Source organism: Osmerus eperlanus, chromosome 4 (genome assembly GCF_963692335.1).
Source record: "Osmerus eperlanus chromosome 4, fOsmEpe2.1, whole genome shotgun sequence".
In the NCBI taxonomy this organism is placed as follows: Eukaryota; Metazoa; Chordata; class Actinopteri; order Osmeriformes; family Osmeridae; genus Osmerus; species Osmerus eperlanus.
Window position 1 is genome coordinate 18,050,456 of NC_085021.1, and position 26,859 is coordinate 18,077,314.

General features: G+C 45.5%; 3 protein-coding genes across 6 annotated transcripts; 1 reads left to right on the top strand and 2 right to left on the bottom strand.

The window, feature by feature from the left end:
• Positions 1-4,573: 4,573 nt before the first annotated feature.
• On the bottom strand, positions 4,574-17,916 carry cdk16 (cyclin dependent kinase 16). 3 transcript variants are annotated; one of them, XM_062459823.1, is made up of 17 exons: positions 17,617-17,912; positions 15,025-15,205; positions 12,372-12,554; positions 11,442-11,575; positions 11,229-11,354; positions 10,508-10,564; positions 10,241-10,355; positions 9,558-9,652; positions 9,217-9,279; positions 8,915-9,038; positions 8,022-8,142; positions 7,798-7,895; positions 7,578-7,683; positions 7,440-7,482; positions 7,239-7,329; positions 6,850-6,927; positions 4,574-5,117 (listed from the first exon to the last, which is right to left on the bottom strand). In XM_062459823.1, exons 2-17 carry the CDS (start codon positions 15,143-15,145, stop codon positions 5,080-5,082), a joined length of 1,593 nt encoding a protein of 530 aa, XP_062315807.1. In that variant the 5' UTR covers positions 15,146-15,205; positions 17,617-17,912; the 3' UTR covers positions 4,574-5,079. The 3 variants fall into 3 exon arrangements, with proteins under 3 accessions (XP_062315807.1, XP_062315806.1, XP_062315808.1); XM_062459822.1 differs by lacking the exon at positions 4,574-5,117 and adding an exon at positions 5,976-6,609 and having other exon boundaries at positions 17,617-17,916; XM_062459824.1 differs by lacking the exons at positions 4,574-5,117; positions 12,372-12,554 and adding an exon at positions 5,976-6,609 and having other exon boundaries at positions 17,617-17,914.
• comta (catechol-O-methyltransferase a) lies at positions 17,256-24,883 on the top strand. 2 transcript variants are annotated; one of them, XM_062459828.1, is made up of 6 exons: positions 17,256-17,414; positions 22,526-22,694; positions 22,802-22,919; positions 23,349-23,542; positions 23,760-23,891; positions 24,211-24,883. In XM_062459828.1, the coding sequence occupies exons 2-6, from the start codon at positions 22,527-22,529 to the stop codon at positions 24,388-24,390; spliced, it is 792 nt and encodes a 263-aa protein (XP_062315812.1). In that variant the 5' UTR covers positions 17,256-17,414; position 22,526; the 3' UTR covers positions 24,391-24,883. The 2 variants fall into 2 exon arrangements, with proteins under 2 accessions (XP_062315812.1, XP_062315811.1); XM_062459827.1 differs by lacking the exon at positions 17,256-17,414 and adding an exon at positions 20,072-20,535 and having other exon boundaries at positions 24,211-24,880.
• An 89-nt stretch (positions 24,884-24,972) lies between these two features.
• abt1 (activator of basal transcription 1) lies at positions 24,973-26,859 on the bottom strand. The gene is made up of 4 exons (XM_062459825.1): positions 26,702-26,859; positions 26,075-26,447; positions 25,770-25,945; positions 24,973-25,641 (listed from the first exon to the last, which is right to left on the bottom strand). Exons 2-4 carry the CDS (start codon positions 26,439-26,441, stop codon positions 25,261-25,263), a joined length of 924 nt encoding a protein of 307 aa, XP_062315809.1. The 5' UTR covers positions 26,442-26,447; positions 26,702-26,859; the 3' UTR covers positions 24,973-25,260.

The window sequence follows — 26,859 nt, forward strand, 5'->3', positions numbered from 1 at the left end:
CGTCACTACTGCTAAGGGTAGAAGGGTTTTAGCAGCAGGCTCTGTTCCTTTGTTATTTGAGTGGAATAATTATATCAAGAAGTCACGGGCCGGTCTTTGGGAGCGCCGATCTCGACCACCAAGTCCGGAACCTGACCCGGCGGAGCCAGAGGAGGACATCAAACAACCTGTCATGATCCCGATGGTCGTGGATCACGACTATGGGGCCAGCGGTACCGTATGTGTGGACCGGGAGCACTATGACGTGTTGAGGGAACTCGAGGCCCTGAGAGAGCAGGTCCAAACGCAGGTTGCTCAAATTCGAACAGTAAAATTCAGATCCTAAAAATTAAACAAACAATTGAAGCTTCAGAAATTCAAATAGAACAAAATTCAGTCTGCTCAAATTCGAATATATATACATAATCGACATATGTGAGCACAAATATATAGTCTACATGAACATGAAATAAATGACTCAACGAACAATTTTGAGAAATGTACAGCTTTTTATTGAACTATATATATTTAGAATACATTGAATGAACATCATCTTACAACATTTATTTTTTCAAGATACTTTCCCATACTTGAACTTCTGTAACAAGTATGTATGACTCAGTATAGCATTTTAGATTTTTTTCAACAGAGACTTGGAAGATGGCTGGCTCAAAGAAACACAGCAAAGGTGACAGTGTTCTGAGCGGAGTCTGGAAGAATCATATCATGCAATATTGCAGATAACTTTGGTATTTGGACTGAGGCAAAAGCTTATGGCAGCCACAAACACAACTCTTTCACCATACACATGGAGCCGTGCATTCTCTGTGCTAGGATATAGTGGGCTGAAAGTAGGCTATTGTCAATCAACCACATGGATATTGTCATATTATATACTCTATAGGCCATTATTGAAATTCCAGTCAAAATGTAATAAAACCAGATCTTACAAAAGACAGTTCTCTTATTGGGCATATATAAACAGCTCTAAATTTGACCACAATTTGTAAAATAAAACATTTCCTCAGGTCAGAAAAACATTTAAGATATTGTCTACCCAAAAAGAATTGTGAACTCAATTGCATTTGACAATATTATTGTTATTACAAATAACATTCAAGTAAAACTAAGATGCCGATATTGGATATTATAAAATGAAACGTTTTTTTAAAGCGTTTGGAGTAAAATTACATTCAAAGATATTTAGAATTTCCAGAAACTTGTAAAGACTGGTTTAATAAATCACCAACACATGTAATATTGGCCAGTGACTGAAATGATGATATATATATATCCACCCATGTCCACTCTATAGATAGACATTTAACTTCCAGCTGTGCAATGAAAACATCCAAAACCAATTTGACACAGATTCATCACTGAAGCTAGACCAGAGCTAGAAGGGACAATGCCTGCCATGTCCAGCTCAGACACGTGGTGTAATAATGGTGTATTGTCTGGCTTAACGTGAGCAGTGAAGTGGTTTCTCTGTGTGTATGGCCCTGGAAGAGTGAGTGTTGCAGCCCAGAGGTGATGTCAACAGTCAGATGTGTACTGTGGGTGAAAAGTAGTGTAATACCAATAACAACCCTGATCCACACAGGCACAGCTTGCCTCTTCAATCACAGCAGAATAAACAAGCTGTCCTTCCTGATGGTATTTTCCCTTTGTCTAACACTGGAGTCAATCATATCCTTCCACGTCGTGGTTCGTATCAGATTGATTCTTGATAGATATCAAGTATGAATCCATGATAACCATGTGAGATCAGGCAGATTGCAAATAGTTATACCACTAAATAACTAATTAGTAGGTAAGAATGGAATGTGCCAAGCACCGATTCAAGTTGTTGAATAGAAAAGAGAACTGTAGATGGTCTAAACATTTATACATTCCATTTGTCACTGTTAAATTATGTTGTGTGGTACTAGCTAAATGTGACCCTGTCTGATCTCCCAGGCTGTTTTTGAATAAATACAACCTTCCTCTTTTCACCACTGATCTGTTAAGACTAGATAGGTGAAATTAATATGAAGGACTACAACCTTTCATCTAACCAATGTTGGTTACATCAGACGCTTCCTGAAGAGCATATTTAACTTTCCCAGAGTATATAAACAGGGCCCTATGGATGAACATTATATCATTCCTTTTACTTCAAATCTGTATAAGAGCCACACCTAGTTTATCCTAAACACTGGATCCAACTTACAACTTGAATCAGATGTTGGCCAGGTGTAGTGTGCATTTACATAGGTATTGCTTGTGTTTTTGTAGATATTCCTCATTGGATAGGATTAACATATACATACATACATACATACTTACACACACACACACTTATACAGACCAGTTTACAGTCATTCATATTTCACCTTTTTAACCCTCTTTCCACAACACCCCTGACCTGACCAGAGCAGTGTGTGCTGGGCCTGACTTCTTTTCCAGAACATCCCGGCTGCATTTTCTATTCATATCCAGCTCTTTCTTTAGATAAGTAAACTAACAATCATAGTGAAATAATAATACTGTCTTCATATCGGCACATGTTAAAACAAAATGAAAAACAAGTTCTATAAATAATGATCAACATTTTTTACCCATAAATGACAAATTGTATGTTATTTGTATTATTGGCTCAATGTCACACTTCCTTATATATAAAAAAGCACTTCAACGATGATATCAAAATCTCACTATTTATCAACCATAGAGAGGGGGCATGAAAACAGTGATTATTTTGTATCTTGGATTGTGACTTAATTGAACACAAATGTTTCTGATCGCCACATTGACTTTGAATATAGGAATACAAATGATTAGATCCACAGGTGCATTTTGAAAGGGGGGGGTTGGTGGACTGTGGAATGAGTGTTTATTGCGTAGTTAGAACAGCAACAGTTATTGCGGAACCAGTCGGGAACAGGAGACATGGTCTCTCCAGCACATCTCAGTAGCCCTTTCAGAGTCGGCCACACTTCTGTCTCTGCACCCAGGCTCCCTGTGAGCACTGATCTGGAAGAGCAATATCCACTAACCGAGTGAGAGAAAATAAAATAAAAACCCTAATCCAAAATATCTACATTTAAGTACATCAATATCATCTATGAGAAAAACTCTCCTTCTCATGAAAAATAAGAACACAATAGCAATATTGCCAATGATATAAATGTATGGGGGGGAAAAAATATCTTATCTTGGAAAACAACCAGGAGAGCCATGGGTCGTCCCCCTCTCATTGCACAGTCCTGTCTGCTCCTAGTCCAGTGGTTCTCAATCCCTGTCCTGCATGGTTAGATGTTTCTTGGCATTAACACACCTGATTCAAATGCATATTCGTTACCAGGCTTCTACAGAGCTAGATAACGACCCATTTGTTTGAATCAGGTGTTTTTGGAGCAGGGAAACATCTAAAACTAGCAGGACAGGGGGTACCTGAGGACCAGGGTTGAGAACCACTGTCCTAATCTGAACCACACCCCCATGGTCAGTACTATCTAAAGTTATATACAACCATCGTACCACAGTCTGCTTTTAGATCACACTGCCATGAGTGAGACCTCTCCTGATCTCACACACATACACCACACACCCCTTACTAAGTCTACATGTAGTCACTCCCAAGGTCTACTCTCGTCAGAGGTGATCCCAATGGATTCTCTACAAGCCTCCATCCACGCTGGCCTCCTGCACTGACACATGGGTTATCTGAGGCACACCGCACGCCCATATCTCTCCATCCAGCACTGTCACGCTCACAGGTGAACACTTCTTTACAAGTTGAGTTGTTACATTTGTCTTCACAGACTTCAGATTATGCAAAAGCAAAGCACTTCAACAGGGACTTCAAAGAGTCAACAGTCCTTTTAACGTCCTTTAAGGTGTTAAAAAACGCCACCCCACCTTTTTTTCAACTGCTAATGTTTTGATTCTTCTTTCCAACTCTCTTCCAACCATTTGGATGATGTAAACATAAGACACCTCTGTGATTGGACATTTGTCCATGACCAACTGACCAATCAGGGTTGTGAATAACATTCTGAAACATGGAAGCTCAGTACACACATTACTCAAAAGAAAGAGAATTCAAAGTCCTCCACGCCATGCCTACTAGTAGAATCACAGGATAAGTGCTAAGACAGAACAACAGAACTTCCAACTGAACAAATTAACAAAAATCTCTCTCTCAATTGCAGCACTACATCACACTGATAGGTGCTCGCTGGCCTCAGCACAAACACACAGCATAATTAAAATAAATACAGCCGGCCATCTTTACTGAAACCTTTACTGTGGTTTACCTGCTTGTCACCCCTTTGCTTCCATTGCTGTACTGACTCATTTGGAGAAGAGGGGCGTCGAGATATGGGGGGGGGGGGTTTCAGCTCAGAGAGCAGGGAGTGGAAGACTACATACAGTTACTGCTGGTTTCTCATGCCCCTACGTTCCATAACCTCTATAACCCATGACCCCCAACCCTGCCAACCATCATGGCATCACATCTTCTACTAAAAATACGCAGATAAACTCCATTGGTGTCACAATACTAATATGCATTATGTATAATTTAATAACTTGAAATGTGCCAAACAAATAACATGTATTGTTATTATTTTATTTGTACTTATTACTATTAACTTTGGTCCCAATCAGATCAAATGCATAATTAATAATTATTGAGTAAGAAAGGTTGTAGGGTATCTTCCTGTCATTACTATACTAAACTATATTGCCTTGTCAGTTTGGAAACAAAAACCTCACAGTAGCCATGACAAATAAGAATGGCAGGTTAGTCAGTTAGAGATGACAACATACTGTCAGAGAGATGGGGACATAACCTGTTTTTGTGTGTGGGTGTGGGTGTGTGTGTGGGTGGGTGTGTATGTAGAGCAAACTCAAGACAGTTGTCATCCTCTTCCTTCTCCTCACCCTTTTCTTGTCTTATGTAAACAACTACCCATCCTCCTAGCCTCTGCTCGGGACACCAGAACCAACCAGGCCAGTGCAGAAACCTGGCATCGTAGAAAGATAAATATGTATCCCTTCATCACAAAAAGAAGAAATTTCCCGGCTTCTTGGCTTCGAATTCCCTCGCTTCTCTTAGAAGAGCAGGCTCTGGCGTCGAGATATACTGTTCACTGGAGAGAGAAACAGAGAGGAGAGAGAGAGAATGAAAAGAAGAGAGGAGGTTAGTATAAACTAGGGAAAATATACTGTGCAAAGGCCGACACTGATCACTAGATGTCATGTGACCAAGCAGGGAGAAAAGAAGGACCAGGACACCAGGTAGACAAAGACAGGCAGAGGATGGTGTACAATGACAGCATCCACATCCTAGTTAGGAGCATGGAGGTGTGTCGGAAAAATTTAGAACGTAACGTTTGAAATACTGGTGTTTAGCATTCCTTCAGTAGATAAGCCCCTCCCTACATCCCTACATGGCGTGTGATGTTTGGTCTCCTTGCGGCCGCAAGCAATAAAACTTTCTTACACTTGTTCACCGACTGACTGTGCAATGCTTGATAGATTAATATTTCTGACAAGGTGACCATATCATTCTCTACAGCGCACACACACTACGAGGTATCCTGTCTATTACCATTAAGGAAGCATGTTACTGTTGTTGACACTGTTCCTCTTCAAGCGGATAGAGGAGTGTATGTGTATGACAGGCCCAGTGCAGCAGGCAGGGCATTCAACCCCAGAGAGGATGGAGAACCAACCAGACCGCGTAACAACCTTGTGAATTATGCATGACTTTATGTAAGCGCTTATTCCTCATCAATCCTGCATGTCAGGAAGCTATTGTTAGAGCAAGATTGCATAACTAATGGAAGGAATATTGATGCCCTCCCCCTCCCCCTCTCTCTCTCTCTCTCTCTCTCTCTCACCTTCATGCTGTTTGCGCTGACGTTTCTTACAGTGGTCGGGTCTCTGGGTGTGGGTGTTGCACTGGTCTTAAATGCCAGTAACATTGTGGTTGAGTTTGTGGGTGTCCTGAAGAACTGCTTGTTTAGTTTTAGTCTACTAGATTCTGTGTCGGAAATGAAAGCTGAAGTCTGACTGAAGACACTTACGCATTCCTAGAAAGCTGTAAGTGCCTCGCACAGTAGTCTGCCTTGAGCCTTAACTGAACCAGATAAAAAGTACCACTCTTATCGTCTGCACTCAGGTACAAACTGTTCTTTGTGTTACCTGGTAAAGGACTTTATGAACTATAAAGTACTATTCACAAGGCTCACATTGGACCCACATAATCACACAGATTAATCACAGCGTTATGTCGCTGTAGATGAAAGGACAAGAGGGAGAAACGCCAGCAGAGGATGTTTCTGGAAGAAAGAAACACGTTTTTTGGGAGCGACTGGACAGACAGATGGAGAAAGAGGGAGAAGGTTGGAACAGAACAAAGAGAGATGGAGAGAGAGAGAATAAGAGGAACGAGAAAAAAAGGTTGGACAAGAGAGAGGGAGTGGTCTAGTCAGGATTAAATGAATAAGGAAAGAGAGCACAAGAGCAGAGGGAGAGAGAGAGGAGGAAAGGGGGTGGTTCACAGCCTCCTGGGAAGAGGAGGAGGTGAACAGAATCTACCTAAGGTGTGGCGGAACCTTAGGCATCGCTGTAACAGTTCTGGAACACAGTGACCACGGAAACCATTACACACCTTCTCATGTCAGAAAGCACAAAAACATCAGTCAAGAAATCAGATAGTAAGCAGTAGCAAATCATTTTAAAAGGGTGAACGACCCCCAAGCAGACAGCAAAGATACAGCATAAGTCAGTAAGACAAGAGCAGAAATACAACAGTCCAGCAATAAAGTCAGTAACACAATATAGCAAGCCATTGGTAACAGACACCATCCTACTCACCAGAGTCAGATAAGGAGCTGGTTCTGATTCCAGCCTCCTTCTCCAGCTGAATGTCTTGAAGTGCAAATATTGATGTACCTGGAAAATAAGATCATTCATGTTAGACTTGATCTATAGTATCTATACTATAAAAAGCATTTGACTGATTTCCCACAGCCTTGAAAGAGACATATAGCACGACAGAGTCTGAGGAAGAAGCCAGGGAGCTGGTAACGGTGTTGCTCTGTCATCATTGCTCACAGCCAGCTCGGCTGTGTGAAGGACACTGCTGCCTTGGCACTGTCATAATATCTCCCACATATTTCAATCTCATGGAAAAGGGAATATGATTTGTTGGTTCAGCACAGTATAGTATTTCATGTGTGTGTGTGTGTTGTGTATTATCTCACTATCAGGCAGTGTGAGGACTCTCTCTCCCAGGCTGTGGAAGTACAGGTGTCTCATGGACTCCTCCGCTGAGATGCGCTTCTTCCCTTCAAACTGAACACAAGCGCAAACATACACCTTTACCTGGCTGTGCCTTGAGATGACAACAGGAATGGCAAGTGAGTCAAATCAAGCACCCTCTGTTGAACACACAGCGGTCTGACCTGCAGCAGCTTAGACAGCAGCTCCACTCCTTCACTGTCCAGTCTGAAGAGGGAGCAAGACGTTAACAAAACCATCCAATCGGGACACGGCATTAACCACATCATCCAATCGCCAACAGGGGTTGGAAGGTGGGTCACCTTGGGGTGTGGTTGTGCAGACGGTCGGCACGGTAACAAGGGTAGTTGTAGGAGATGAAGTCCTCGTTGGAGGTGATACCAGGCCAGGTCTCCTCTGTAGGAGTTCCTGCAATACACACACACACAATTTACACTTTCAGGCAAGGGACATCTTACCGATTCTAGGTGTTATATGTTTGTGCACATGTATGTGTGTGCGTGCGTGTGTGTGTGTGCTCACCAAGCAGTTTGAAGATAAAGTGCAGCTCCTCCTCCACTGTGGAGCCGGGGAAGAGAGGACGTCCTGTAGACATCTCATAGAAGATACAGCCCACCCCCCTGGAGGACAGGAGGAGAATCACAAGACAGGTGGAGACAGAAGGATGGAAATGGACAGTATCGTCAGTTTCATTGTGTCCAACGGCAGTCTGTAGAGTTCATACGCATGTGGGTGTGTGTCCTCACCACATGTCAATGTGTGTGGAGTAGTCAGTGCTGCCCAGCAGGATGTCAGGGGGGCGGTACCACAGAGTCACCACCTCGTTGGAGTACGTCTTGGTGGGAATGGACTTGGCCCGGGCCAGACCTGGAACAGATGGCAAGGTTCAGATTGAAACTGGCCTGGACCAGAACTTAAATACTCTCTATATATCTAACTGAGAGAGACTTTGAGGCTCCACAACTAAACACAAATACTTGAATGAGTTTTGTGGGGCATTAGCTCACTAAACTACCCGCTCCTGGGAAAGAGATTACTCCACCCAACAGCTTCATCTCCCTTTGAATAATTCGACATAGCGAGCACTCACCAACATGCTTTCTGGTTGTATGCTGGCTGGTGGTGTGTCTTTCTGGTAGGTCACCAGTGGTGTGTGTGTGTATGACATTTCCAGTGAGTTAACCAGCTCTGGCAGAAAGTCACATCGCCCAAAATAGTCCCGACATGTCCACTGGAGACACAGTGGCTGTTCTCCAAGAACAGACCGATTTAAGGCCCTACAAACAACTAGAGGCCTCAGAGACATAGCTTTATCTAGGATAAATAATTGGGGGGCATAAATACTTGATCATTCGCAAAAACTTTTGAAAGGACACGTGAAGGGCGATGGATAAACTAAATATATGGTCCAATTCTATCAGAGCTGTTCTGCAGACTGGAGATGTAGATGTTCTGTCCCTCTGACAGACAGAGGCTGGGTGTGTGTGCTCCTGATAAGACTTGGACTGCCACTTGGCTTGGCTGACTGGTGATGGTGACTGACACGTCTAAGGAGACACCCCCCCCCCCCCCCCGAGGGAGGCTGTCAGACTCCCACAGACACACGCTCTGAGACGGAGGGAGCCCCGGGGGTACAGACCAAAGTCAGCCAGTTTGAGCTCGCCACGCTCGTTGATGAGCAGGTTCTGAGGCTTGAGGTCGCGGTGGAGGACCTTCCGGCGATGGCAGTAGTTCAGACCTCTCAACAGTTGGAACAGGAAGAGCTGGAGGGTGGAAGGGGGGCAGGAGGAACAAGAAGAAGGAAGTGACGGGTAAGGAAAAGAGAGAATCAGGCACTAGACCCAGTAATTCTTACATAAGAGCTTTGGACATTTGTTGTGTGTAGTCATGCGGACAAGTCAAGCTGACTCGTCTATGCGTGGTCTGCCATGTGTGTCTCACTTTCACATTGTGGATGTGGATGGAGTTGCCACAGTCGTCCAGGTATTGCTTCAGGTCCTTATCCTATAGGAAACAAAACTCTCATCACTAACATGCCACAGAATAGTTACACTATACAAAACACACACAAACAGACAGGACCCACAAACTACAAACCCTAAATGCACGGCATCCATGTCTGGAGGCACAGATGGGAAGGATTATAAGAGGCTAGAGGATGTTCTTACCCGAATGTGAATGCCTGCCTATTTGTGTTTGTGTGTGAGTTAGTATTCGGTCTCCTCATGTTTCCTTCCCTGTGTGTATGTGACCATGTGTGCGCGCGTGTGTGCGTGACTCACCAAGTACTCAAAGACCAGCGTGAGCGACTTCTGAGTGTGAATGATGTCATGCAGGGTGACTATGTTGGCGTGTTTGAGATCCTTCAGCAGAGACACTGGAATAAACAAACATCACATCAATGATCTCAGTCACAGTACACCAACATAAATATGGAGTTAGAGGAACACAGACACACACAAAAAAAAGACATTCGGCAAATGTAATTTGAACAACTGTTGTCTATATTTCCCTCAGATATATCTATTTACAGTGTATTTAATGTCCCTAATTCTCCATCGGAGTATGTCGTATTTACTGCAGCAATTGTCAGTAACAGCTGTGTCTGTTTGAGATCTTCCCTTTTGGCCCTCTTCAGATTCTCCAATACAACCTTCGACCCTGTCCTCCAGGGAGAAATGTCCACCTATCCAAACAGCTTAGATCCCAGATTTTGGAGGTTTCATTTCCAAAGAATTGAATCCTGGGAATAGACCTAGCCGCTGTCCTACCTGGCTAGGAGGCCTCGGGCCTGGCTAAGGCTCAGCTCTCTGGTTTCCAACCTCTTGAACCAGGGTATTAATAGATGGGGTCTGCTCGCCTGCCTGCCTGCCTGCTGGATGGAGAAGTGTCTGCCTGGGCCCAGAGCCCGGTGTGGTGACCTAGCTCGCTGTCAGGACGGGCCCTGTAAGGTCTGGAGTCTCACCTTCTCTTATGGCGGTGCAGGGCGCTCCCTCCTCGTGCTCCAGTCTGATCTCCTTCAGGGCCACCAGGTTGTCCGTCAGCTTGCTGCGGCCCTTGTACACCGTAGCATACGTCCCCTACAGAAACACAAACACAGGGTCCCTGTAGCTCAACAATACGTAACACAATCTACCAGGGCCCAGGCACAAAGCCTGACCGCGCAAAAACCCCAAATATGGGGAAGTGGAAGGGATTTGGGGAAGTTCTAGAATGCTCGTGTGCACTATACCTCGCCTAGCTTGTCAAGCTTCACGTAGGTTTCCAGCTTCCCAAAGCCGATCTCGGACTAGGGAGAGAACACACAAATACACATTACCGCTTATAGACAGAACATTGCCGCTTTACAACTCTCAGACTAAATACTGACTATTATTCACACAGGTCGTATGTATCCAGAGATGGCACAGAGACAGACCGATTTTACAAAGTGGACCAATAGGGTTAAACAGTATTTAACAATTTTTATCCATACAGTTTACAACTAACACTGTTGGTTAGTTATAACGCACCTAGTGTTTATCTACAGTACAATGTCAGAGTCCAGAACACAGGGGAAGACTGACATGGCTCTTAGACACAGTAAACACAAACTGTTCAGACTGAAATAAAGAACAAAAGAGAACAGAATGAGGTGCAACAGGCAGGAGGAAAGTTGATCAAAGAGCTGCAGATGTTCATGAAAGCTGCATGGAAGAGAGAAAAACAGAGGGGGAGACATCATGGATAATGAGGACGAAGATGTAGAGAGAGTTGTGTGTGGATGAGAAAGGGACAAGAGAGAAGATACAGGAGGCTGGACACAGAGAGGAGAAGGTTATAGATAGTAGGAGAGAGAGACAGAGAGAGAGAGACAGAGACAGAGAGAGAGAGAGAGAGAGAGAGAGAGAGAGAGAGAGAGAGAGAGAGAGAGAGAGAGAGAGAGAGAGAGAGCGAGCAGGAAAGAGCAGTACCAGAGAGACTCGTCTCAGTCTTCGGCTCAGTGGTTTATCAAACAAGGGGCTGTTGAGGCTGAACTTCTCCAGGTAGCCATCTGGCAGACGGATGTCCGCTGGCAGAGACAGGCGCTTGTTTATATCCTAAAACACAGACGCGCACATATGAACACTGTAAGATGGCTGGGTCACCGTCAGCTTATGACCCTGAGTCAGCTTGTGTGTGTGTACCTCTGTAGAGATCTTGCGTCCAGGTTTGTCCCTCATGCGGACCCTGACAGGACTGTGGACCTCCTCCGAGGAGGTAGCCGACACCTGGTCACTCTCACCATCAGAGCCCATCTTCACATCCTCATGGACGATCTCTGAAAACACACACACAGACGCTCAACACGAATACACCATCTACACAAATCAACACGCATGCACGCTTAAGAAGCAGACATACACTAAACACGATTACACAGACAAGTCCAAACACACACAAACTGAGCAAATACTCATGAGTGTTGACTATAACAAACATCATTGAAACTACCACTCAAGCACGCTGCACTGTTCTTCACATAGAAAAACTCACTCACACACACACACACACCACACAAAATCCCCTGTGTGGTCATATAGGTGGATAATGCTGTGGCTGGGTGTTGTGGTTGTATTGTGGTTATGCTGTTCATGTTGAGATCATCAACGCAGAGTGCCTGCAAGTCAGTAACTGTGAGGCATGGTTGCCCAGATCAGTGTGGTGGGGTTGAGATGCCTTGGGGCCTGGGGTGCTGTGGTTACGGTGGGGTTGAGATGCCTTGGGGCCTGGGGTGCTGTGGTTACGGTGGGGTTGAGATGCCTTGGGGCCTGGGGTGCTGTGGTTACGGTGGGGTTGAGATGCCTTGGGGCCTGGGGTGCTGTGGTTACGGTGGGGTTGAGATGCCTTGGGGCTTGGGGTGCTGTGGTTACGGTGGGGTTGAGATGCCTTGGGGCCTGGGGTGCTGTGGTTACGGTGGGGTTGAGATGCCTTGGGGCCTGGGGTGCTGTGGTTACGGTGGGGTTGAGATGCCTTGGGGCCTGGGGTGCTGTGGTTACGATGGGGTTGAGATGCCTTGGGGCCTGGGGCACTGTGGTTACAGTGTGGTTACAGTGTGGTTGTGTTGAGGTCAGTACCGAGACGTGTGGTGTGGTTGAGATAGGAGCTGAGGCTCCGCCCCAGGCTGCGTGGTCGGCGCAGGTGGGAGCTGTAGGACTGGAGCAGGGAGTGCATGCTGAGGGAGCCCCCCGCCCTCCCTGAGGACCCCCGCACACTGCTACCAGGGCCACTGCCCCCCCGGACACGCCCCGGCATGGCCTCTGAGAGAGAGAAGAGGACAGGACGAGACGAGGGACAGTGGGCAATGCGGGTGGAGGTGGAGAAACAAAAAGGAGGGGAGGAAGTGGAAATGAGGGGAGGTGGGGAATGAAGGGTTTGGGGGACGAGGTGTGGTGGCAGTTGGGTATTGGGGTGAGGAGGATGGGGTGGTGGTAGTGGGGTGAGGAGGATGGGGGTGGTGGTAGTTGGGTAGTAGGGTGAGGAGGATGGGGGTGGTGGTAGTAGGGTGAGGAGGATGGGCGTGGTGGTAGTAGGGTGAGGAGGATGGGGGTGGTGGTAGTAGGGTGAGGAGGATGGGGGTGGTGGTAGTAGGGTGAGGAGGATGGGGGAGGTGGTAGTAGGGTGAGGAGGATGGGGGAGGTGGTAGTGGGGTGAGGAAGATGGGGTGGAGATGCCAATACCAGGGGGGGGGGAGGATGGAGAACAAAGGGGAGACATGGGAGTAACAGCAATGAGAAAAGGACAAAAAGAGAAAAATAGAACAAACAAAAACAGAAACCATATTGAACCCATGTTTGAGGAAATCATTTTTGATGGATACATAAACAGTCCAAATCATATCACAGCAAGGTGAGAAGTTGTGATCATGAGTGTTGGAGCACACAGGGAGGACAAGAAAGACAAGGGAGGGAAAAGAGCAGGTAAACGTCAACTGAAAACACAGAACCAACTAAACCAACCAGGAAACGCACACAGAGGCAGGTCCATCTTTCAGAGCATGCCTTGTAAGGTCAGAAAGAGGTTAATATTAGCAGACACCACTGAGCACAAGAACATTTACAAAGAACACTTTCAGTGCTACTAGTTGGCTATAGTTTGACATGACCATACAGTGTCCTGCTTTAATCTGTACTGTATAAAACAGAATAAATATTTAGTGGTCAATTTAACTCCTTTCCACATGGTGCACTTTAGCCAACTTGGTGAACTGAAGATGTTTCATTGAAACTTCCTGAGTAAAGCATTATTAGAAAATGAGAGAAAAGAGGAGAAGAGAAAAGAAGGATAGGTAGACATGCTGGAGGAGTTCGGTCCCAATATTCTGCCCTTCTGTCCCCACAGGAGTGCACGTTGTGCAAGTTCACTGCGCCCTGTGGGTCCCCAAGGGGGAAGCAGTGAGGTGAGGGAAACATGACGTCTCCTCTAGTATGGCTCACACTCATCCAGCTTTTAAAGGTGGGCTCTTCTCAAATGTGAATGTCTTATTCTCTTGCAACCCCTTTGGTGCTACTTATATGTCATCGTATGACAGTCTAAGTGCACAGGGAGGAGATTGGTGCTCCTGTCTGAGAGACAGAGGAGTGCTCCCTACAGGGACTGGGCTGGAGGATTGGGACAGATTTGCCGTTGGTTCAAAAAAGAAAAACCGCAAAAGCAGGAAATGATAGGTTAGCTCCATAATCCGACACACATCCACTCCTCCTTCCAGGACGAGCTGTGGAGTACGGGGTTGGCTATGTCTACGTGGGGTTGCTATTTTCTTCCATTTGTGCTGCACTACCACCTTCACCAGAGCGTGGCACAGAGCCTTGCACTGTCGCCTCACAGCAAGACCGGTTCGATTCCCGTTTGGGGCACTGTTCGGTGGTCAAGTGGGCTCTCTCTAGGCCTTTCTGTGTGGCGTTAGCATGTTCTCCCTGTGCTCACAAGGGTTTCCACTGCAAATAACTCCAATAAAGACATGGAGAACAGAGAGCTCTCCTGCCCCTGTATGAGAGGAACACTTGGACCCCGGTCGCCTTGAGATTACATTTACATTTAGTAGACGCTCTTATCCCGAGCGACTTACAGGTTCCTGGCTGCTCTCGGAGGATTGACAACAGGATGGGAAAATGCAGAGAACACATTTCTAAGGCGGACACTTCCTGCATGCGTGTGTTCTGAGTGTCGCCGCTCCCTGCACTTGTCGTGCTGACAAATAACGGTTTTGTCTTCTCCTTCTTCAGCGGAACGTTCAGTGACACCACCACGACATGAAGGATGAGTCGAACTAACAGTCGGCAAATCGAGTCATCGGTTATATCAGGCAGACCTCTCATGAGAGTGGTTGGTACTGTACACGTTCCAACTATAGACAGACACCTTATACGGGCAGAGCCAGACATCTTTTCTCATTCTTTCACTGTGTCAGTTCCCCTGTCTAACTCAACTAAATATGATATCCCCCGGTTGCGATCAGGCAGAGAGTGTGCACATGTGCTTGTACACCCATGTTGGTAAGGCTTTCTGTTTCGTCACACCAGAGTACATGTACCTGAAACATACCCGCATCCCTATACCTCACATCCCTATACCCCACATCCCTATACCCCACATCCCTATACCTCACATCCCTATACCCCACATCCCTATACCCCACATCCCTATACCTCACATCCCTATACCCCACATCCCTATACCCCACATCCCTATACCCCAAGGCCCATGTGACTGTGTGCGTCATCTCCGTACCTGAGTCGCTGTGGGAGGTGGCATCCTGAGAGCCTATGGAGTCGCTGAGGTTCTTGTCCCCAGTGCTGCCCCCCCTGAGAGTGAGAGAGAGCTGCCTCTTGATCTTTCTCATTCGATCCATCAGAGGCGGCAGGGGGGGGCGCGACGCAGAGGGGGGAGGGGCAGCCACCGTTCAGCCTCTCTGGTGGGGGAGGGGATGGGTGGGGGACAGACAGAGAAACAATATTTACTGATCGTTTGACGGTTGTCCTGATATTATTCTGTTGAGCTGTCAGTGTAGAGTTTGGTGGAGGCACCGAGGCGTGAAAGTGTTTATTTTGATGCTTTGAAAGGGAACGCTCATCTCTGCATGTGGGCGGATCCAACTGCTCGCTCTACAGATACTGTAGCAAGTCTTTTCTTTCGGGGCACTTTCATGTCGGCAGTTCATGTTTACGGTTTCATCTGGATGTATATTACAACCATTACTCTTAAAACCTACATGACTCAAGAGACTCTAGAGCACTCAAAATAATCTGTGTTCGATTCGACTTCAATGCATCTTAAGAAGTCTTAAATTGTCAGACACGACTCAAGGGCCCCTGCAACAACATTTTAGATCTTTAATTACAAAATTATCAAATAAAAAGCACCAATAAAAGGCATCTTCAAGGCAGGTCACAGGAGAGCAAAGGGAAACTAGTCCTAAAGCATGCCCAGTCTCTTGATACGCATGCAAGCATGCGTATCAATCTCCAATCTGCAATGTAAAGAAAACCCCTGGACATCCGAGCTTCCCTCTGCCCTTGAAAAGCACCCCCCTTCTCAACTCCTCGATGACTTCACACAGAAACTGAGAAACAGCAGCAGGCTGCCTCCTAAATAGCGCTAGCAAATGGCCAGTTCTCTAGAGCATCTGTGGTTGGACGACTGCTCGGCAAAGCCCCTGTAAAGTGCTGCCAAGCCAGCAGAAGGACATGTTTTTGCCTTGTGACTAATAAGTCCATTTTGGCACAGAACAGTTGTGGCAGTTTCTGCCTCAATACAGAGGCCTTTTGATGCCTCAAAGTCGATGACCCATAAAATAAATCACACACACACACAGTAGAAGACATAGAGACGAATACACATTTCCCTAGGGCAATTTCGATTTATGACAGTTGTGTCTGTGCTTGGATAGTGGGGGCATGGGGTCAGCTGAAGGCTGGGGTGGGGCAGAGTAATCTTATGAAGCTTAGACAGACTGGGAGTAGGAATGTCTTTGTTTACAAAGACCTACAGCCATGTAAAGAATCCCCTTCTCATGGAATGTGGTCATCCTCCTCAAATCTAATCATCTAAAACCTGTCTCTTATCTGAACAATCCAGAATGTGTCCCCTGTCGATGGAACTTAGAACCCCCACGGGTGTTCCACTATGCCTGACCAATCAGATATCCTACTGGAGGAGCTCTTTTAATGGGACAACATTATACGATGGACAAGAGAACATGTTTGACATAGCTGGAATGGTTGACATGGTGAGAAGACTATGGAGCTTTTCCTCTTGACTGGCATGCAGCAGTAGGAAAGCCATAGCGGTGACATCCTAGATGTGACAAAGAGAGCAGCTCTTAGGAGCCGCTGGGTACTGGATCCAATTTATTTTGTTGTTTGAGAACAGCTTGTGTAGTCAAATGTTTATGAACATTTCATGTTCATAAATAATGACAGATATGCTTAGTAATCCCGTAGGCACCAAACCTCATGAGCAGAGAAAGAGGCTGCAGGAGAGAAAAGCACTGTGTGACTGAACTATCAACAAACCCTCACTAAGTGCTGTGTCCTGTGTCCTGTACTGTCCTAGCCCAGTCGTTAGACAGCTCAGCATCACTGGAAAATCAACAAAATTGTCAATGCAGAATCTGAATTTACAAGCACCTTCGCTGTGGCTCCTGGTGAAAAGCTGTCAACATTAGAAATAGCTACCTGGCAATGGTAAACAGCAAAGACCATTATGTCGATGGTAAACAGCAAAGACCATTGTGTCGCACCATCAAATGCACTGAAAATAAGAATTATTTATAGTGTGGCAAGCAAGCTAGTTTGTGTTGAATACAGTGCAATTGCTCATCAACTACACCGGGTTCCTCTATCTAGCTACAGTTTAGCTACAGTTTAGCTAGCTTACGTTAAATCAGAAAACAGCAGACAGGTTAGCACAGTTTTGGTTGAGCACAGCACGGCCTATGTATGGCTAACTAGCTAACGAGCTATCGTCAACGTGTTTCTCTTTCGGAATTGGAATGCGGTTCGGTTCTGAGAATTCTACAGTGGAATGTGGCGATAACGTGAATTCCACAACACATTGTGTATTCTTCTATCAACGAAAGTGTTTGATCTAGTCACTACGTTGGAGATTTCAAGTGGGAGGTACGTCGATCTTTTGACATCAACCGTGGTGGTTGCTTGACTGGATTCAACAAGCCAAACCTTGCAAGTAACATAAACTGTGGTTGGCTTGCTAGCAAGCTAGCTGCACAAATAACATTGAAGTACATGATTGTAAATGCATTTATTGTAATGTTTTTTTATTTTTATCGTTTTGTTTTCACAACAAGGACAGATTGCTTACCCGAGGACGCGGGATCCCGTATGCCCTTGTAATCTTAGCAACAATATCCCAAAGCCAATCGCGTCTCCCAGTAGTCTTCAGCCATGATTCTGCTGATAGGGATACCGGACCGTTTCTACCCTGTACGACTGCATGACCCGTTAACGTTCCCCCAAATTTCCCTAACGTTTAAGCAGCTGTTCTTTCCTATTCCAAATGCGGATTGGCGGAGTGGCAGAACAGCAGCTGCGAATAGATTCTGGAGTCACTCACTCAGGATGAGTGGAGAGGTGGAGATACGTTAATTACGCATTCATTACCCGCCCCCCAACAGGCTGTCTGGCATTCCGATGCTTTTTTCCACTCTCTGAATTTCCTGGGTATATTTATCTACGTTTCTGGACATGTGGGAATGCAAAATTGAAGAATGTACTTAATGCCCCCCCTAATAGATCAGGAGAGACTCACAGTGGACTGACCCAAATTCCACCCTGCAAACCGAGACTGTACCACTTCTTGATGCGCTCAGGGGATATTGAGTACAGTAATACAGCAGGTAGCCTAAGTGGATGAGCAACAGTCTTTCTTCGTGAATAGGTGATTTAACGTAACATGAGACAAACGAGAAAACTGAAGTGACACAAACATCCGTTCACAACAAAAGTGTATATAAAATATCAAGGAAGGAATTAGTTTCGGTGTCAATTACAAGATCCATGTTTCACTCATCAAGTAATAATTGACAGAAACCGACAATGATACTTAAACAAAAAAGCTATCTAGAGAAAACATCTAACCCAAGCAACATGAAGACCTATCCCTTCAGCTGGGAGCCAGAGTGTTTGTCCAGACCCTCCCTCCTCTTTATACAGCCTTACACCACATAGTGGAGCCAGGGGAGGAATGAACATTACACCTGGAAAACCCCTCTGCCCTGGAGACCAAAAGGCTGAAGATCAACACTCCACAGTAGCTTCTTCTCCCTTCCCTCATCCCCTTGACTCCTTCTACTCTGACAGTATTCGGCTGGACAGGTGGAATCTAGTTCCTGGACGACACCTCATATTACCCCCCCCCCCCCCACCCCACCCTCGTCCTTTGCTTCCAGGCTTCTAACAGAAGACGGGGGGAGGAGCCGAGAAAAGGAGGCAAGTGTAGAGATGGGAATGCATCCAAGAGGGTTAGCAATAGCACACCACCAACACCCTGGACTGGGCCACTCAGTGTGAGTCACAGTGCTGGTATGTCCTGCTCTACTGTCCAGTGCTACTGAGTAGGGTGCAGAGTGCCAAAGCTGTAGTATGGTTACAGTCACAAGTTGTCACTGAAAAGACCCATTGTACTTTATGTGTGGACTGGACATCAATTAACATTATGCGTGGACTGGACATTTATTAAATATTCAAATGAGATTACGGTTTGTGACTGTCCTGTAACAACAGTCTGTATTTGGCTAGAATTGACATAATAAGGGAATGTGTGTGCAAAGTTCTGTTCTCATACACTGTAAACCACACCAAAAATGATACATCTATGAGCCGCAAGATGTCACTGTTCATTCAGTCTGTTCAAGGCTTAAGAATACAATATCATACACTGAGCAAATCCACAGGGTTGCTGCAATGCATTGTGGACTATTCAATCATATCACACTATAGATTGAGCCAATGTGGTTTCTGAGTACCTGATAAAGGTAAAATAAGGACAGATAAAAGTGTGATTTTAAATGTATATGTGTATTTAAATCTCAAAGTTCCGAGACATACCATTTCTCACATGTTCAGGGTTGGATCAAGATTCCTCTTACATATGTTTCACATTACATGTAACACAGTGTTCATTGGTGTGTGTTAAGGAGTGTGTGTGCGTCATTTAAAGAGATAGGAGGTGCTCTGCTACGAAATATTATCTGCATGCACGTGTGATGCAGATTACAGATGGCAGGGACTGTGTGTGAGCGTTTGTGTGTGCTTGTGTGTGTGTGTGTGTGTGTGTCTGCTCTGTGCGGTTCCTGTACCCTTTAGCTTCACAGAAAGCAGGCCAGAGGGTCAGGCAAGGCGAGGCTGTGTGGTTGGTAGCCTCCAACACTGCTTCTTTCCTAATGTCACTAGCCATGTTCTGCCCAGGTTGGTTTAGACGGTATTATAATGCTATTTATGTTTGTTGCTGTGTATGTTCTGCTAAGAAGAGATTTGCAGAAAGAAAGATTACACTTTTTATTGTGGTCATGCCATTGTGGTGGCGCTTGGATTCCTGGCCAGGCTAGGCACTCAGACATTTCTGTCCTCCTCCTCTGTGCTGGATTTGACAACAAAAGAGAATGCTGCTTGCATCTATAGCATGTGCATGGAGGCAGGGAAAGGGGGTGGGGCAGAGAGAGAAACTGAATGTGAGTGAGAGAGAGACATGCAGTGAGAGAGGGAGTCTGTAACGAGAGAGAGAGAAAGCTAGAGAGATATTCAGTGAGAGAGGGAGTCTGTAGAGAGAGCGCACAGGAGAGAGAGAGAGAAAGAAGGATTATTGCATGATTGGCTGGAGAGGGATTTAAACTCTGCCCACTCGGGCTGTTGATCAGCTCTCCTCTCTCAGTCTTTGTGTACGTTAGTCTGGGTTTAGGTGCCCCAGTGTCACCGTCAGCATTTGAGCGTTTGTATGCAGCTGAGCCTGGCTCTGCAGTTTGACCTTTACTGCACATTCCTTTCAGCTCTCATCAAAGCTGCCCAGGAGAAAGGGGGATTCGAGAGAGAGAGAAAAAGAGAGGGAGAGGGAGAGAGAGGGGGAGGGACTTAAGAGAAAGTGAGGGGATAGAGGGTCGAGAAGAAGGAAAGGAGAGGAGTGTGCGCTGGAGTGTTTGTGCGTGTGGCGAGCAACTGTGAGGGGAGGAAAGCAACAAAAGACAAGAGTCCATTGAGAAGATCTCACGTACAGCAGCAGCAGGAAGTAAGATGGATACTCTCTCATTCTCTTTCTAACTCTCTCTCGTGTGCACAACACGTCTGTCAGTGTTGCATGTGTTGCACTGCAGTAGTGACTTCCCAGTTGAATAGCTTTTTTAATGTGGACCACATTTGAAATAAGTCTTGTAAAGATGTACAAACATGACATGTCTGTCTTTAGAACCTCAATCTAATTACAGTGCTGTAAGGTTGGGGTAAGCATAAGCCTGTTGTTGAATAATGCGAACATGTTAACTTGCTCAGGACAAATCAAACTACGCCCACGGTATTAATGTTACCCAATGCTGTTAGTTAAGTGAATTTATCCAGCCTTGAAAGCTACTGTCGGTAACTAACTAATGGAATCATCTGTCAAACATGTTTAAGTCATCATAAAACTGCAATAGTTTGTGTGTTAGTTTGAATTGATAGATGTTTACAAATGGACAGGTAATTTAGGATTTAGTTACCTGTTTATCATCTGCACATTTTCTTCTTGCCTGCCTGCTTTCCTGCCTGCCAGCTGGCCTGTTTGCCTCATGTTATCTTATCTATAGGGTATTTCATTTAAAGCCCTTTTCACACTGATAACATCTTTAATTTCTCCAGTACTCCAGACTGCTTGTTGGCTCCTGATGTGTTAGGCTGTTGTTAGGCTGGTTCTGGTTTTCTCATCTCAGGCAGAGAGTAACGAATTCGCAGCTGCCGTCTGCCCAGACAGCACACATCTGTATTTACACAGGTTATGTAATATTCAGCCTGTGTTGAAGTTTACTGAGCAGGAAAGCTAGATGAGATGAGTTTATCTCTGCTGGGTTAGGTTGGGTTAATCATTTCTGAAGAGGTAGGGTACTATGTCTTGAGGTGTGTTTTTAGCTGAAAAATCAGTCTGATAGATTTAGTCTCCTGGTTTAGTTTGGGTGCACTGTATTTATTGTACTGACTATATTTAACACTAAAATACCATTCAACAGGTATAAGCGTAATATTTATGAATCATGGACTGGTAACTTGTGGAGTGTTATCAGTAGCATAATAACAGAATATTTTATGGGGGAAGATTGTGTTGTTCCTCTCAAAGGTAGACCCTAGGGACACAGCTACCACAGCAACTGATAGCGTTGAAGCCTCAACCCATCTTGGCACAAAACCATATTTCAAAAGGGCACACCTAGTGTCAGACCAAACAGCACCCTAAACCAGGCCAAAGGGCACCATCAATCGACAGAATTCTGAGCCAAGCTAAACAAGGCTTTGAGCCAGGCTCAACAATACTGAACTGGGCCAAACTCCTCCCATGCACTTTTTCAGCTCTAATTTTCACACAACAAGCAAGGGAGGGAGGAAGCAGGGAATGGCCTTGCTGACCGGACGGGCATTTTCTTTAACCAGTGATTTATTGTGTCACGACCCATCATGCACATAAACGGTAGCAAATGCACTGAAAACACCCCGTCCCTCAGTGATACTTGACAGACAGTGCTGTTCTGTATGGTTGAAACATGCTTGTGTCCATGCATTGCAGTTGGCTGGACTCATCTCTAAGATTGCTATCAGCAGTAGATGCATTAAGCGTCTGGTCTGGTTTTGAGATGATCTCCAGCTTCCTGACATACTTAAGTCTGTGCATACACCGTCATGCAAAGACTTAAGTGGGTGCAATCAAATCAAATAACATGATTCTATCTGTTCAAAGCATGTAATTCTATCTTTTCTGACAATGTGACATACCATGAAAAATGAATGCATGTGAAACCAACAGGCCTGTGACAGATAGAGCTTGTCAATTGGCACTTTAAAGTCAGGAAGAAGAAGTTACTGACACGGTCACATGACTTTTCCGAACAAATAGCCCAGCCTGCAATTGTGAAGCAACAAAGGCCTTCTGACACACATGCACACGCACACACACATGCTACCCACAGTACTCTTACATCAGACCATACTGGTATCACTTTCTATCATTCTCTTTTTTCCCAAATCCCCCTCTCTAGCATGTTGACTGTCGTGGCGGTGTGTGTGGGGCTGGTGGGCCTCCTGTACAGCCTTTACACCTGGTTGATTCCTGCAGCGGTCCAGTATAACTCCTGGTTGGCTTTGCTCTGGCATGATGTCATTGTGGAGAAGACTCTCAACGCCCTGACCAGTTCCACACGACCCCAGGTGGCCCTCACAAGACACACAAACACAAACAAACATACACCCTTCTTTGATAGTATTTGAACTTTCTCTGTCTACACCTCTTATCTCTCTCTGCCTCCCTCTCTCAGCGTCTCTTGCGTGCGGTTCAGAGGAAGGCGACCAAAGGAGACCCCCAGAGTGTCATCTCTGCCATCGACTACTTCTGCAGGAACTCTGAGTGGGCCATGAACGTAGGCGATGAAAAAGGTAGCTTCTCCTCCACACTCTGTCTCACTGATCCCTGAAGGCATGTCTGTCTGTCTGTTCCTCTCTTTCACTTTCTCTTTTTGTGTTCAGACATTCATCTCTCCATCTCTCTCTGTCTCTTGTGTGTAGGAATATATTGTCTGTCTGTCTACCTGGCTGTCTGTCTCTTTTTCTTTATCCTTGTCTATGAATCCTCCTCATGATTATAAATGAGAGAATGGCCTTGAGTCTTTCAGAATGTTCAATCCTCAAAAACTAATTGAATGAGCTGTTCTCTGTATCCATAATACAAGTGCTTGACTGCACACAAAAACACACCCAGCATAATATGTAACTTGAACAAGTCAAGGTCTTTTCTTATCACAAACTACCTCTGTGTGTGGCTGCTGAACATGTGTGTGTGTGTGTGTGTGTTGTCTGTCTCTCCAGGGCCCATCCTGGACTCGGTAGTGTGTGAGGTGAGTCCAGCCACTGCGTTGGAGCTGGGCACCTACTGTGGGTACTCCAGTGTGCGTATCGCCAGGCTGCTGCCTGTGGGAACCAAGCTCATCACGCTGGAGTTCAACCCAGACTATGCCTGCATCGCCAAGCAGGTCATCCAGCATGCAGGCCTGGAGGACAAGGTGAGGAAAGGACAGATGTGCAGGATTAAATCCACCTATCTTCACCCATTAGAGATGAGACCAAAGATCACATTTCTGAAGTTCTTTAATCCATTCCACATTCCTCAAAGTTGACTGGTTGTTGTCAACATGGTTTCAAGTTGTTCTGTTCAGATATCATAACCATGGTTATTGTGTTGTGTGTTTGTGTGTCTGTCGTATGTGTGTGTGTCATCAGATATTTCTGGTGGAGGGAGCCTCTGGTGACCTGATTCCTAAGATGGCCGACATGTTTGGGATAAGCACATTTGACTTTGTGTTCCTGGACCATTGGAAGGACCGCTACCTTCCAGACCTCAAGCTGCTGGAGGTAACAACCACGAAATGTATCTCAGACAACCACTCGTTCACCCCCTACCTCCTCTCATTCTTTATTTCTCCCACATATATGTTGTATTTGACAAACCTGACTTTTTTGTGACTGGGAAACTTTTATAAATTTTTTGTAAATACATACAGTAATAAATTAAGGGACACATATGTACTCTGTATGTATGTTTTCACATGGTAACCTTGGTAACACCTTAACTGATGCGACTGTACGTCTAGTTAGGGTGGGAGTCGAAGATCAGGTTTTATCAGGGTCACTGACCAGCATGGACCATGCACTTCCTTGTTTACCCTCCCAGGAGTGTCAGCTGTTGAGGAAAGGCTCTGTCCTATTGGCTGACAATGTGATCTGCCCGGGGACACCGGACTACCTGGAATATGTGAGGAACAGCCCTCACTACGAGAGCCGTTACTTCCAGTCTCACCTGGAGTACACCAAGGTTGAGGATGGTCTGGAGAAGTCTGTCTTCCTGGGCTAACAGGTCTATGGCTCACCAGGGTGGGCGCATGCCTTGTGTGTGGGGGTGAGTGTAGATATGGATCAAATGTTCCTCTTATTGTACTTATGGTACACTTGAATAAGTGTTAAACAGCACTATGAAAGGAACAGATGGAAGTGGTCGGTCAGTATACATTCTCTATACATCAAGTGCACTGTACGTATGAGTAGGTGTCATGTGTTCAGTCACAATGCCTTTATGGTTTTCTACAAAACCGTGGTTTTGATGTTGTTTACCAGACAGAAGTCTACAGGGATATACAATCATCTTACTGATGCTTTTTCTCCTGCTGTCTTTTACAGAAATTTACATTTTGTCCTATAGTTATCGTTAAGATGTTGTTCCCACCATCCTATGACAAATGACTTTTGCTGACATATATAAACAATTTCTGTACATCACTGACATTTTCATAGATGTCATTAAAATGTTTTTATCAACCTCATTAGGGTGACTTTTGCTGTGTACCAACTTTGAATGATTGTTGTTACAAGTGATACAACACGTCACAACATAATAAACATGTTTCATATGCAAAGCTTTCCTCTTTCATCACAACTGTTTACTGTCAATATTTTTATTGACATTTGTTTATATTACAGAGGCACGGTTCAATGCAATTGTAAAGACAACCAATTCATGCACAGTCATTACAAATGTATAGCCATTAATAGGCCTTTGACAGAAAATGTTTAACCCTGCATATGTACTGGGCTACCTCACATCTGCCTCCCTGCCACAGAGGTATAAATACCTCCACACAACACCCCCCTCTGGTGTCTTTCTGACGAACGACACACAGTCCATTTTTAGCATTTGATCTGTGTAGATCTTTAGCGGACGGTGCCCTCAGCTCTGGCCCTTACCGCTATTGAAGATCTTGGCCAGCAACGACACGTTGGACTGGGACTTCTCCTGAATCACCTTGGCCTTGTCCTGGGCCTTCTGGAGGTTCTTCTTGGACAGGCCCTGCCTCTTCATGCGGCTCATCTGGATCTCATCCTCCGTTTTCCTCTGGGTGAAGTCCCAGGTCTTCTCCTCTACCGTCTCGCCCTTCCTCTCCCTCTGCTTCCTCCGCTTGTCCATGCCCTGACTCTTCTCCACGTTGGCCAGGTAGAAGTTGGTCTCGCGCTTGGCCTGGGAGATCTCGGTGCGGAGGCGCTGCTGGAGGACTGTATGCTCGTACGCCAGTCGTTCGCTCAGGTGGCACCACTGGAATCTGTGCAGGTACTGGACACAAAATGGCAGACAAACCCGACTTATGAATAGAATGTTATCAATACTTAGAAATTGTTATCTACAGGTCGTACAATTTTAAACAAAGAATGTATAGGTTTGACGATGGACATTGTCATCACCTTGATGCACCACAGGTCGCTGTGGAAGCGGCTTCGTTTGCGGGCGCCCATGGATGTGTTGTGGATGCTGGCTGCCACCCTCTTCGCCACACGTTTGTCCCTGAACTCCACCCAGCCCTCTGTAAAGCTGCAGGCTTTGGAGCCTGCTTTCTTCTTCTTCCTCTTCACTGAACGGTCTACAGAGGACAAGAACAGGAGGAATGATGGGGTGTGTGCTTCAAACAGCTGTAGAATTACCAAAATGTGTTCATAGTCTGAACTCAGCCTTTCGAAATGTCTGGATGAGGCATGGCTGGTATACTCACCCTCCGGCTGCAGAAAGACTCTGCCAATCTCCCCATAAACACCCAGCATGTTCCTCATGTGCTTGGGACGTAACCTGGGAGGGATGTGACCTAGGTACACAATCCCTGGAAGAGTCTTCTTCCCTAGTGGAACTTTATATTTTTTTACTCCATTATCACCCTGTCCTTGCCGGGACTTATCTATGTTTTCATCGTCTTCATCATCGTCGTCATCATCGTCGTCGTTGTCTTCTCCATCAGTATCGTCCTCATCGTCATCCTCCTCCACAGTCTGGTTCTGTTCTCCCGAGTTATCAGCAGCTAACACGTCTTCCTCTGTCATCTGCGACTCCTCAACTTCGGTGGTCATCCTCTCCTTGCGTTCCATTTTTGACTGGGCAGGTTGTAGGGAATGAAACGGGTTGAATGAAATACGAAACTGTAATATTTACAGTCTTATATATGGGATAACTTTATTAAAATCAGACAGTGACAAACCGGCGTGCATCGCTACAACTGTCTGGCTTGCTAACAGATAATAAACAGCTAGCTAGCTGGCTAGTAGCATGCTTATTCTAGTAGCTAGCACTTGAGAACCACACAGAGCGGATAGTAAAAATACTGTCAGAAATATTTATAGCAGCTTACCGTTTCTGAGGGCCTGGTTCAAAGCTTACAGAAACTACAATTGGAGGCCCATATAACTAGGTAGGTAGTAGACACGTTTAGATTACGAATATCCAGAAAAAAACAAGGTTTTTCACATGTGCCTGAGAGGAAGTCCATCAGAACTACAACTTCCGGTC